The sequence below is a fragment of the Hypanus sabinus genome, chromosome 19 (assembly GCF_030144855.1).
Source record: "Hypanus sabinus isolate sHypSab1 chromosome 19, sHypSab1.hap1, whole genome shotgun sequence".
Lineage (NCBI taxonomy): Eukaryota > Metazoa > Chordata > Chondrichthyes > Myliobatiformes > Dasyatidae > Hypanus > Hypanus sabinus.
Window position 1 is genome coordinate 74,758,684 of NC_082724.1, and position 12,448 is coordinate 74,771,131.

A 12,448-nucleotide genomic window follows, 5' to 3' on the forward strand; every position below is an offset into this window, starting at 1 on the left:
CCAACCATGATTCCCCTCTCCCTGCCTCCTTCCCACCGTCACTCCACAGTGGAAATTCACATCAGAATCAGGTTTACCATCACTCATATATGTCATGAGTTTTCTCTCTGCTGCAGTAGCAGCAGTACAGATTGTACAGTGCAAAAGTCTTGGGCTCAATAGCTATATAAGTCTTTGTATCCAAGACTTTTGCAAAGTTCTGTATCTTCAGCACTCCGTGGGTCCAACTCAAAATTTTGCTCAGTGTCATCAAACTTTGTTTCGCCAGTTTCCATTTCCAAGCTCTATCCTCAGTTCCTCCTATACCTGTCTCATTTTCCACTCTATAGTAAATTAATGATTTTCTTAAAGCTTGTTTATATTGTGATCACTTTTTTTTAAGATGTTCATCATGTCCAGCCTGTCATCTTTTGCTTTATTTCCTAAAGCAGTATGTTAATGGGATTCCTTTATAAATGGTTAACAAAAGATCTTGTAAGCATTGTAATCACTTCATCTGTCTCTTCTTTCTCATTTTCTCCTCATTAGTTGAGAAACCAATATACGCTGAGTGGCCACTTTATTAGGTACACCTGTACAGCTGCTTGTGCAATGCAATACTTAATCTGCTAATCGTGTGGCAGCAACTCTGTGCATAAAGGCATGCAGACATGGTCAAGATGTTCAGACCAAACATCAGACAGGGATAGAAATGTGATCCAAGTGATTTTGACAATGGAATGTTTGTTGATGTCAGAAGGGGTGATTTGAGTGCTGATCTCCTGGGGTTTTCAGCACAGTAGTCTCTAGAGTTTACAGGGAATGGTGAAAGAAACTTAAAAACATCCAGTGAGTGGCAGACCTGTGAAAGAAAACACCTTGATAGTGAGAAAGGTCAGAGGAGATTGGCCAGACTAGTTTAAGATGACATAAAGGTGACAATAATTCAAATAACCACACATTGCAATGGTGGTATTTTGAAGAATATCTGACTGCACAACACATTGAACTTTGAAGTGGATGAGCTACAGCAGCAGAAGCCTACACTGGGTTCTTTGCCTGTACCTAATAAAGTGGCCATTGAGTGTATGTTGTGATGGAGAAGGCAACTTAGCCTATGCGCTCTAAGCACAATAATTCCACTATTTTTCCTGTGACTCTGCAACTTGCTCCTCCTTGCTTATCCATCAACTTCCCTGTGATTCTTTTGTCATTTACCTAAGCCAGGGATAATGTATTGTACCTAACATCATTGGGATGAGGTGAGAAACTGGAGCACCTTGTAAAAGCCCATGCTGTCACAATTAGAACATGAAAACTCTAAGCAAATGGGGTATGAGGTCAAGATCGAACATGCATTGCTGGAATAAAACAGGAATGTAATTTCCTATGGCACTTTTATTTTTATTCTTTTTGTATATTTCTTTATTTTTTATTCATTTTGTATATTTCTTCCTCCATTTCATATTCTGTTGATACTGTATGTACTGCAGAAAGTTTCTTCTAGTGAGAACAAGTGGAATCTGGTTGGCATTATCCTCTCTTGCTATTTTCATTGTTTGATGTGCACAGTTACCCTTGTACCTTTCATCCTTACTGAAATGTTCTGACTGTAATTTTTATTTCATTATAATGGATTATTGCTGTTAGCATATCCACAGCTAACTTCAGAAAATACATAGATCCAATCTGTTTAGACTCAAATGAGCTTTGTTGCATTTACTAAATATTAGTTTATTCAACACACTACTATTTAAAAAGAAATATTTCTGTAAACTGTTGTGGTTAAGATTGTAAGTTGCAGTCCTGGTCAGAATTAGTTGCTCAGACGTTCAGTTATTCTAAATGAGGAGTGAACACGTTAACCTGCATTTGTGATATTTTGATAAGAACATATTAAATTTTTATGAAAATGACTCAAAACAAATGGAAGATCTGAAAACAGGTGGAAAAAGCAGCTGTGCAGGAAACATTCATGTATTCATTATGCCCAGCATCTTGTCTAAACTGTAGATGTGTGCGCTCTCTAATGACTGTTGGATAATTTTTTTCTGTTTTGTAGAGTTGATTGCACCTCTGAAAAAACGAAAGACTCGGTATCTGTCAGACGTGAGTTTGAGTGATTTGACAGGACCTTGCAGTCCACTGTCAGCACCAGCATCTGTCACGGACACGGTCATGTCAAGTCCGACGATAATGATGCCTTGCACCTTGTTTCCAGGAGAAGAGGATAAGAAAAATGGATATAATACGGTTTATTCTCCCCTTCATTCCCTTGCTGCTAGCCGATGTAATACTCCACTACAATTTGAGGTAAATGAATCACCAACAAACAGGGTGACATTTTCACTAATGAAGCATATTAATCTTTTGTGTTTTTTCCTCAATAAATAAAACTGTTCCAAAAGTGTTTTTTGTAGAAAAAATAGTTTTGCTTTAATTTGGATACGAATGGGCTAAATTTTATGCCAGCTGACCAAAAGTACACTGCAGTGATTCATTATGATACCAACAGTGATGTTGAGATTTTTAGCAGCAGCCAGATTGGACAGTGGATTTCATGCTACTTGTTAATTTCCTGGTGTGTTTACATAAGCTTTTAGGTCTTTAAAAATAGGTCTGTAAATATAGACTTGAGATAGAAATCAGAGAATGAACATCTCATTGTGTAAACTTTTAAAAATAACTGATGTATTTCAGATATGCATCCTTCAGAATTCTGGTGCCCATGTTTCATCTTTCAGAATTCAGTTTTGTAAGGTAATACTGAACAAGTGATATAATTTCCAGGCCCCATTTTAACTGTTAATTTAAAAATGTTAATATTTGATATAACCAGGGAGGACATACCATTTTTGTCTGTAATTGAAATAGTTCTTCCCAGTGGTTACGATGGAAAGCTTGTGGTGACCCACTTTCTACACAGGTGAACCGGCTCACAAAATGTAGCGCGCATCGGCAGAGAGGCCAGCCCCAAGATGGCGCTGGGCCGCCTTCTTCACCTGCAAGGGGAGAAAGCCTGCACGCAGGAAAGGACTTTTGTAATTCACCTCTAATGTCATTTCCGCCCAGAGAGGGCGGGAACGAAACTGCGTAGAAGCCAGTGCCACGAAGTTTGAATAAACTAGTCTGGAGTACAACTCACAGGCTGCGTGGCGTTATTTCTAGCTCTGTGTGTAGCACATCGCTGCATTGGTGACCCCGATGGTCCAAACGGGACTTGGACCAAAGATAATCGACTCTTCATCTGTTCATGTTCATGCAGTTTCGCTAAAACTGCCAACTTTCTGGACACTGCAACCACGCATGTGGTTTGACCAAGTGGAAGCCCAGTTCCAGATTCAGCAGATATTTTCTGATTACACGCGTTACTATTACATGGTGAGCTCCCTTGACCAGGAGACAGCTGCCCAGGTTGAGGATTTCATCAGTCACCCCCGGAAGAAGGCAAATATGCAGCACTCAAAGTGCTGCTCATAGGGACCTTTGGCCTCTCATGGCGTGAGCGAGGTGCCTGCTTGCTGCACCTGGACGGTTTGGGAGACAGACTGTCGTCAGCATTGATGAACGAGATGCTGTCCCTGGCTGACTGGCACAAGCCCTGCCTCATGTTCGAGCAGGCATTCCTAGAGCAACTGCCCGAGGACATACATCTGCTACTGGCCAACGCAGATTTCAGTGACCCCTGGAAGGTGGCGGCCCGGGCAGACATGCTGTGGAAAGCCAAGAGGGAGAGCGGGGCATCCATCGGACAGATTACCAAGCCACACGCCCAACAGCAGACCAGACCAGGCCCAACAACGGAACACACAGAGCCCAGAGGCAGGAGTGAGGAGGCCAGTGAACAGTGGTGTTTCTACCACCAGCAGTGGGGCACAGGGGCAAGTTCCCAGGAAACGCCAGGGCCAACCGCCGCTAATGGCTGTGATGGCTAGCCACCAGGACAGCCTCTTGTACATCTGGGACAAACAGTCAGCACTCCGCTTCTTGGTCAACACTGGCGCAGAAATCAGTGGGTACGACACCTGCAACAGGGAGCCAGGACCCACCCTGAGGGTCGCAAATGGCAGCACAATATGGACCTATGGTGCTCGCACAGTGCATCTGGTTCACATGGGACTTCACACTGGCCGCTGTGGCCCAACCACTCCTGGGAGTGGACTTCTTGCGAGCTCACAGCCAGCTGGTCGACTGGCAAAGGAAAAGACTGGTCCGTGCCAAGACTTTCCAGACGTTCTCCCTGGGTGAAGCCAAGTTGCCAACCTCACTCCTGGACTCCATCACGCTGTCTGAAACGAATTCACCAGAATCCTGGACGACTTTCCATCAGTCCTGGCACCACAGTTCACAGCAGCCATGCCCAGACACAGGGTTCAGCACCACATTCCGACCCAGGGACCACCCCTCCATGCCCGCGCATGAAGGCTCCCCCCAGAAAAGCTCCACGTGGCGAAGGAGGAGTTCAAGAGGATGGAGGAATTGGGCATCATACGGCGGTCCGACAGCCCATGGGCCTCCCCCTTGCACATGGTGCCCAAAGCATCAGGGGGTTGGAGACCATGCGGCGTCTACCGCAGACTGAATGAGGCTACCACTCCGGATTGCTACCCCGTGCTGCACATACAGGACCTTGCAGCAAACCTGCACGGGGCAAGCATCTTTTCCAAAGTAGACCTCGTACAGGGATACCATCAAATCTTGGTACACCCTGAAGACATCCCCAAAACAGCACTCATCACCCTGTTCGGTCTGTTCAAGTTCCTCCGAATGCCGTTTGGCCTGAAGAATGCCGCACAGACGTTCCAGTGGCTAATGGATATGGTGGGATGCGACCTGGACTTTGCGTTCATCTATTTGGACGACGTCCTCATAGCCAGCAGTAGTCATCAGGAGCATCTGTTCCACCTCCACCAGTTCTACTCCCGCCTGAGTGATTTCGGCCTCATGATCAACCCGGCCAAATGCCAGTTCGGACTCGACACCATCGACTTCCTGGGCCACAGGATTACCAAAGACGGGGCAACACCTCTGTCTGTCAAAGTAGACGCGATCCACCACTTTGCCCGGCCCAACACGGTCAAAGACCTTCAGGGGTTCGTTGGTATGGTGAACTTCTACCACAGCTTCCTCCCCTCAGCAGCCCGTATCATGCACCCTTTGTTCACCTTGATGTCGGGTAAAGGCAAGGACATTACTTGGAACGAAGAGGCCGCAGCCACTTTTGTTAAAGCCAAGGAAGCCTTGGCAGATGCCACGATGCTCGTGCACCCCAGAATGGGTATTCCAAATGTCCTCACAGTGGGCGCATCCAACACAGCAGTTGGTGGGGTGCTGGAGCAGCTCATCAAGGGGCACTGGCAACCCCTGGCGTTCTTCAGCAAGCACCTACGTCCACCCGAACTCAAGTACAGTGCTTTCAACTGGGAGCTGCTGGCACTGTATCTGGCAATCCGGCATTTCAGGTACTTCTTAGAAGACAGGCCGTTCATGGACATTCATGGACCACAAACCATTAACCTTCGCATTCACAAAGGTGTCTGATTCCTGGTCGGCTTGCCAGCAGCGACATCTGCCCCACATCTCCGAGTACACAACGGACATCCAGCACATCTCGGAAAAGGACAACGTTGTGGCAGATGCACTCTCCAGACCAGCTGTCCAGGCCCTGTCCCTGACTACGCAGCACTGGCGGAGGCGCAGCAGGCAGGCGACGAGATGCTCGGCTACAGTCAAATCAAGTCAAGTCAACTTTTATTGTCATTCCGACCATAACTGCTGGTACAGTGCATAGTTAGACTGAACTATGTAATAAAAAACACAGAGAAAGATATACTAGACTACAGACCTACACTGGTCTGCATAAAGTGCACAAAAACAGTGTAGCCATTACAATAAATAATAAACAGGACAGTAGGGACAGGACCGCAGTCTCGGGTTTGCAGCTGCAAGACTTCCTTGTAGGCCCAGGTGAGGGGACCCTCCTGTGTGACATGGCTACCAGCCAACCTCGCCCCATCGTCCTGGCAGCCTGGTGGCGGCGAGTTTTCGACTTCATACATGGCTTGACGCACCCATCTATCAGGACAACCGTCCAGATGGTCTCCAACAAGTTCGTGCGGCACGGACTTCGCAAACAAGTCTGCGAATGGGCCAAAATGTGCATACAGTGCCAAACAACCAAGGTGCAGCGGCACACCAAAGCCCCGTCGTAGCAGTTCGAACCCACCCGCCGAAGTTTCAACCACATTCATGTGGATGTCGTGGGGCCCCTGCCAGTGTCATGAGGAGCACGGTACCTCCGAGCTATGGTAGACTGGTTCATGAGATGGCCAGAGGCGGTCCCGCTCACTGAAGCCGCCGCCAATTCCTGTGCCCGAGCGCTGATTGCAACGTGGGTAGCACGCTTCGGGATACTGGCCCACATTACCTCCAACAGAGGCACCCTGTTCACCTCCAGCCTGTTGGGAACACAGCTACACCACACAACTGCCTACCACCCACAGTCGAGCGGACTAGTGGAGCGTTTCCACCGTCACTTGGTCGGCTCTCATGGCCCGCCTGAAAGGACCTAACTGGGTGGACGAGCTTCCCTGGGTCCTGCTTGGAATCCGCACAGCGCCCAAAGAGGATCTGCACAACTCGTTGGCCGAGCTGGTGCCCCTGGTTGTCCCAGAGGAGTTCATACCAGCCCCAAGGGGGCAAGAGGAAGAACCCGCAGCAGTCCTGGACAGACTATGCAAAAGGCTCGGCAACCTGGCCCCCATATCGACTTCACAGCACGGACAGATCCTGAACTGCATACCCAAACTGTAAGAACTGTAAGTTTGTATTTGTACGAAGGGGCGCACACCGGGCACCGCTACTGCGGCTGTACAAGGAGCCGTTCAAGGTGATCAGGAACAACAGGTCCAAGTATGTTCTGGACATTGGGGGGAAAGAGGAGGTTTTCGTGGTGGACCGACTCAAACCGGCCATGTGGTCTTTGGCGTAGCCAGTCGAGGTTCAGGCACCGCAGCGCAGAGGCAGATCGCCCCAACAGAGACTGATCCAGACTGTGGACATTGGGTGGGGTGTATCGCCGGTTCTGTTTGCAGGGGGGGGGGGGGGGGTTATGTTGCGACCCACTTTCTACGCAGGCAAACCTGCGCACAAAATGGCGCGCGCGTTGGCAGAGAGGCTAGCCCCAAAATGGCGTTAGGCCTTCTTCACCAGCAAGGGGAGAAAGCCCACGCACGGGATGAGACTTTTGTAATGCACCTCTGACATCATTTCCACCCAGAGAGGGCCAGAACGAAACTGCGTAAAAGTGAGTGCTGCGAAGTTTGTATAAACTAGTCTGGAGTGCAACTCACAGACTGCATGTCGTTACTTCTAGCTCTGTGTAGCGCATCGCTACAAGCTATTATTTTACATAACAGCAATCTCAGTCTTAAAACAATAATGAAGTAAATGCCTCTAGCAACAGAATGGTTTATAGAAATAATAATTTGGATAAATCTGATTAAAGTTACAAATACGTTTGTTTAAAAATTGAATTCAACCTATTTTTTTCATTGATTATACAAAATAGTATTTAGTGGAACTGTAAATGTGGCACTCTTGAACCCACCTTGCATTTAAGTAGCCAAAACTATACTGTATCCTGTGAGCATTTGCATTTATCTCTCACAATATGATATTTTTTCATTGCTTATACAAAACAGCTTAAAAATCGGTCTACACAAGAGTTTCTGCAGATGCTAGAAATCCAGAACAACACAGACAAAATGCTAAGAATGCATTTTTGTGTGTTACTAATCAGTCTGCTAATCTGTAGCTGAGATACTACAGTTTTAAGGAGGCTTTGGCAGAGTTAGGATGGAATTGGATGATTGCAGTCTCCTGTTGTCATGGAAACATTGCCAATAGTATAAAGAAGTAATTAAAATAAGAGAATGGGAGAAAGTCATGTTTTTTTTCCGTGTACATTCTCAGATCATGAAAATATAACTATTATAAAAATATAACCATTGGAACAGTTTTATAACACTATAATGTGAACAAGCATGTCCAAGAAGTGTTTAAAGTGCAAGGTGGCATAAAGTGTACTTCTCAAAGCTTTTAATATACTGTAGTAAAGCTTTTAGTAGTTTTATATTTGTATATTAATTTGCTGTCTCATAATAACTAAACAGCAGGAATTTTTTCCCTCTTCACTTGGTGAATAGTTGGCTCAAATCAATCCTGCTCCAAACTGTCAGTGTTTCTGAAAATGTATGGGATTAAAAAAAGGTAATGTCAAAACCTGTTGAGATTTTCTGTAACATGTTTCAAGGCCTTTTTCTAAAAAAACTATTAACTGCTAATCCAATAGAATCATCTATTCAACATTTGGCATTTTCTCCACTACTTTCTCACTAATGAAAAGTACTAATTTATTGCTTACAAGAGAGAAGGTGCTTAAAAAGGTACAAGACCTAAAGGTACATAAGTGACCGTGCATTTTCCAACTTTGCATTTCATTTGCCACTTTCTTGCCCATTCTCCTAAGTCCTTCTGCATCCTACCTGTTTCCTCAACACTACCTGCCCCTCCACCAATCTTGGCATCATAGAAACATAAAAAACATACAGCACAATACAGGCCCTTTGGCCCACAAAGCTGCGCTGAACATGACCCTGCCTTAGAACTATCTAGGCGTTACCCATAGCCCTCTATTTTTCTAAGGTCCATGTAGCCATCCTTGAGTCTCTTAAAAGACCCTATCATTTCCGCCTCCACCACCGCTGCTGGCAGCCCATTCCACTCACTACTCTGCATAATAAGACTTACCTGCAAACTTGGCAACTAAGCCATCTATTCCATCACCTGTATCATTTATATATAGCATAAAAAGAAGTGGTCCCAACACCGACCCCTGCAGAACACCACTAGTCACTGGCAGCCAACCAGAACAGGAGCCTTTTATTCCCACTCACTGCCTTCTACCAATCAGCCAATGCTGAACCATGTTAGTAACTTTCCTGTGATACCATGGGCTCTTAAATTGGTAAGCAGCTTTGTCAATGGTCTTCAGAAAGTCTAAATATACAACATTACTGCATCCCCTTTATCTATCCTACTGTAAACTCAAAGAATTCCAACAGATTCGTCAGGCAGGATTTTCCCTGAAGGAAACCATGCTGACTTTGTCCTATCTTGTCGTGTGTCACCAAGTACTCCATCACCTCATCCTTAACAACTGACTCTAACATCTTCCCAACCACTGAGGTCAGGCTAACTGGTATATAATTTCCTTTCTGCTGTCTTCCTCCTTTCTTAAAGAGTGGAGTGACATTTGCAATTTTCCAGTCCTCTGGCACCATGCCAGAGTCCAATGATTTTTGAAAGATTATTTTTAATGTCACCACAATCTCTAATGCTACCTCTTTCAGAACCCTAGGGTGCAGTTCATCTGGTCCGAGTAACTTGTGTACCTTTAGGTTATTAAGCTTTTTGAGCACCTTCTGTCTTGTAACAGTAACTGCACCTACTTCACTTCCTTCACACACTACTAGTGTCCTCCATAGTGAAGACTGATCGAAAATACTCATTTAGTTCATCAGCCATTTCCTTGTCCCCCATTATTATTTCTCCTGTCTCATTTTTAGTGGTCCTATATCCACTCTCATTTCTTTTATTTTTAATATACTTGAATAAACCTTTACTATCCACTTTGATATTATTTGCTAGCTTGCTTTCATATTTCATCTTTTCCCTTCTAATGACTTTTTTAGTTGCTCTCCGAGGTTTTTAAACTTCCTAATCTAATCTGATCTTCCCACTAATTTTTGCTTTGTATGCCCTTCCTTTTGCTTTTATATTAGCTTTGACTTCCCTTGTCAGCCATGGCTGTACTATTTTACCATTTGAGTATTTCTTCATTTTTGGAATACTCATGTCATGCATTTTCCTCATTTTTCCCAGAAACGCACACCATTGCTGCTCTGCTGACATGCCTTCCAATTTACTTTGGACAACTCCTCTCTCATGCCACTGTAATTTCCCTTACTCCACTGAAATACTGCTACATCAGATTTTACTTTCTCCCTGTCAAAGTTCAAGTTGAATTCAATTATATTGTGATCACTGGTTCCTAAAGGTTCTTTTACCTTGAACTCCCTAATCACCTCCAGTTACATAACACCAAATCCAGTATAGCAGATCCCATAGTAGGCTCAATGACACACTGCTCTAAAAAGCTATTTCTTGGGCATTCAACAAACCCACTCCCATGTGATCCATTACCAACCTGATTTTCCCAATCGACCTGTATGTTTAAAATCTCTCTTGACTACCATAACATTGCTCTTTTGACTCACCTTTTCTCTTTCCTGTTGTAACCTGTGGTCTGCCTCCCAGCAACTCTTGGGAGGCCTGTATTTTAACTGCCATCATCTTCCTTTTACCCTTGCAGCTTCTTAACTCAACCCACAAGGATTCAACATCTTCAAATCCTGTCACATCTCTCTACTGGTTTGATGCCATTCTTTACCTGTAGAGCCACACCACCATTTCTGTCTACCTTCCTATCCCTCCGATATAATGTGTAATTCAGCTCCCAATTACAGCCATCCTTCAGCCACGATTCAGTGATGGCCACATCATACCTGGCCATCTGTAATATTGCAACAAGATCATTCACCTTATTTCTTATACTACGCACTTTTAGATACAACACTTATATTTGCTATCCTTTCTGATTCTGCATCCCTAATGATTTGATGCTTAGCCTGTTGGCTGCAACTATGTCCCATCACCTACCTGCCCTTCCTGACAGTCTGACTGCACGCTACCTTTACTTTTTTACCATCTGTCCTATCCTGATTCCCTTCACTCCAGTTCCCACCATCCTGCCAAATTAGTTTAAACCCTCCCCAACAGCTCTAACAGACCTGCCCGCGAGAATATTGGGCCCCCTCAGGTTCAGGTGCAAATGGAATAAGAACAGTGGTACTCTTAAAACCTCCTTGTACTTTAAGTAGCAAAAGCTGTGTGTTGTGAATATTACCATTTATCTCTCTCATTATGATATTGCTAACTAAGTGGTATGTTACTACTTTCTACTGTGTTTATTACTCTTTTGCTTCACACACCGTGATTTTTGCAGACATACAAGAAATGAAAATTGAAGATGCTTGCAAATCAGCTGCCAAACCATGTTTGCAGGTTTAGTTATCTAACCTTTCAATTTTCTCCCTATTTTCAGCCCTGACATAACATAGTTTCTCACGCTATTCTGCCAACCTTCGGCCTTTCGTAATTTTAGGAGGGGCACAAAGAGATCTGGTTGACTGATTAGTTTACTTCAATGTTTCCATTTGAGACAAACTTAATTTGATGCCTTCCTGGTTGATAGGTGAAGATATGGGATGTGCATGCAATTTTAGAGGTGTGAGTCCACATTATCATCTTTGCTGTTCCTTCAAATCACAAGATGATCAATTGAAAGGTCTTTCAATTTGGTATACATGTTGATTCCATAAGCTTATGATTTGCATATCTAAAAGTTTACGAACAATGCTCTCTCTTTGCATTCTTTTAAGTCACTTTTGGCACACTACAAACCATTTTATATCTTCCCACTAGAATTGTTTTGGTATTGTTTGCATTTTCTAAAACCACGCTAAAAATTGTAAAATTAACTGGAAATTAGATGTACAATATATGGCTAAATTTTGCTTTTGATCCTTATTGTTACATGCACAAGACGCAATAATCAGCTTACTTTGCCTACTCTTCATACAGATCAATTAATTACACTGTGTATTGAGGTAGAACAAAACAAGGTAAACGATAACAATGCAGAATAAAGTATAAAAGCTACAGAGGAAGTGCAGTGCTGGTGAACAATAAATTGTAAGATCATAATAAAGTAGATTGTGAGGTCAAGAGTCCATCTTTTTGAATGAAAGTTCTGCTCGAGAGTCTGGTAACAGTAAGATAGAACCTATTTTTGAGTATGGTGGTACATGTTTGTATCTTCTGCCTGATGGAAAAGGGGAAAAGAGCGACTGTCCGATGTAGGTGTGTCTTTGGTCATGCTGACTGCGTTACTGTGGTAGTAAAAAGTGTAAGCAGAGTACATACAGGAGCATCTGTGATGTGCTGAGCTGTGTCCACAACTGTCTGCAGTCGTTTCATGTGGAGAGCAGACTGTAGTGCATTTGCAGCTACTTTGCAAACAGACCAAAAAACCTGGCATTAAATGTTATTTCCTGATGTCAAGGACTGTGAACTGTGGACAAATAAATTCTGATTTCATAGTAGCTTCCAATTGAAGCTTGAGGGCTGATCCCAACCTGTCCTGTTGAGCTTGAAATAGGCAGTTAATCCATTTTCTCCCTTTCATCTCTTGAAGTTATAGATCCCTTGCTGCACTATATGTTTATTTATGCCTGGAGCCTGTTATTGATAACCTGACAGTAGGTATTTCTGCGAAATATAATTT

At 44.1% G+C, this 12,448-nt stretch overlaps 1 protein-coding gene across 14 annotated transcripts in view; it reads left to right on the forward strand.

Moving 5' to 3' along the window:
- The window catches only part of setd5 (SET domain containing 5), a 215,040-nt gene that overhangs the window by 168,100 nt on the left and 34,492 nt on the right, over positions 1–12,448 (forward strand). For all 14 annotated transcript variants that reach the window (XM_059944770.1, XM_059944763.1, XM_059944761.1 and 11 more), the window contains one exon: positions 2,042–2,292. In XM_059944770.1, coding sequence (XP_059800753.1) covers positions 2,042–2,292 — 251 coding nt within the window. The remainder of the gene's footprint in view (positions 1–2,041; positions 2,293–12,448) is intronic.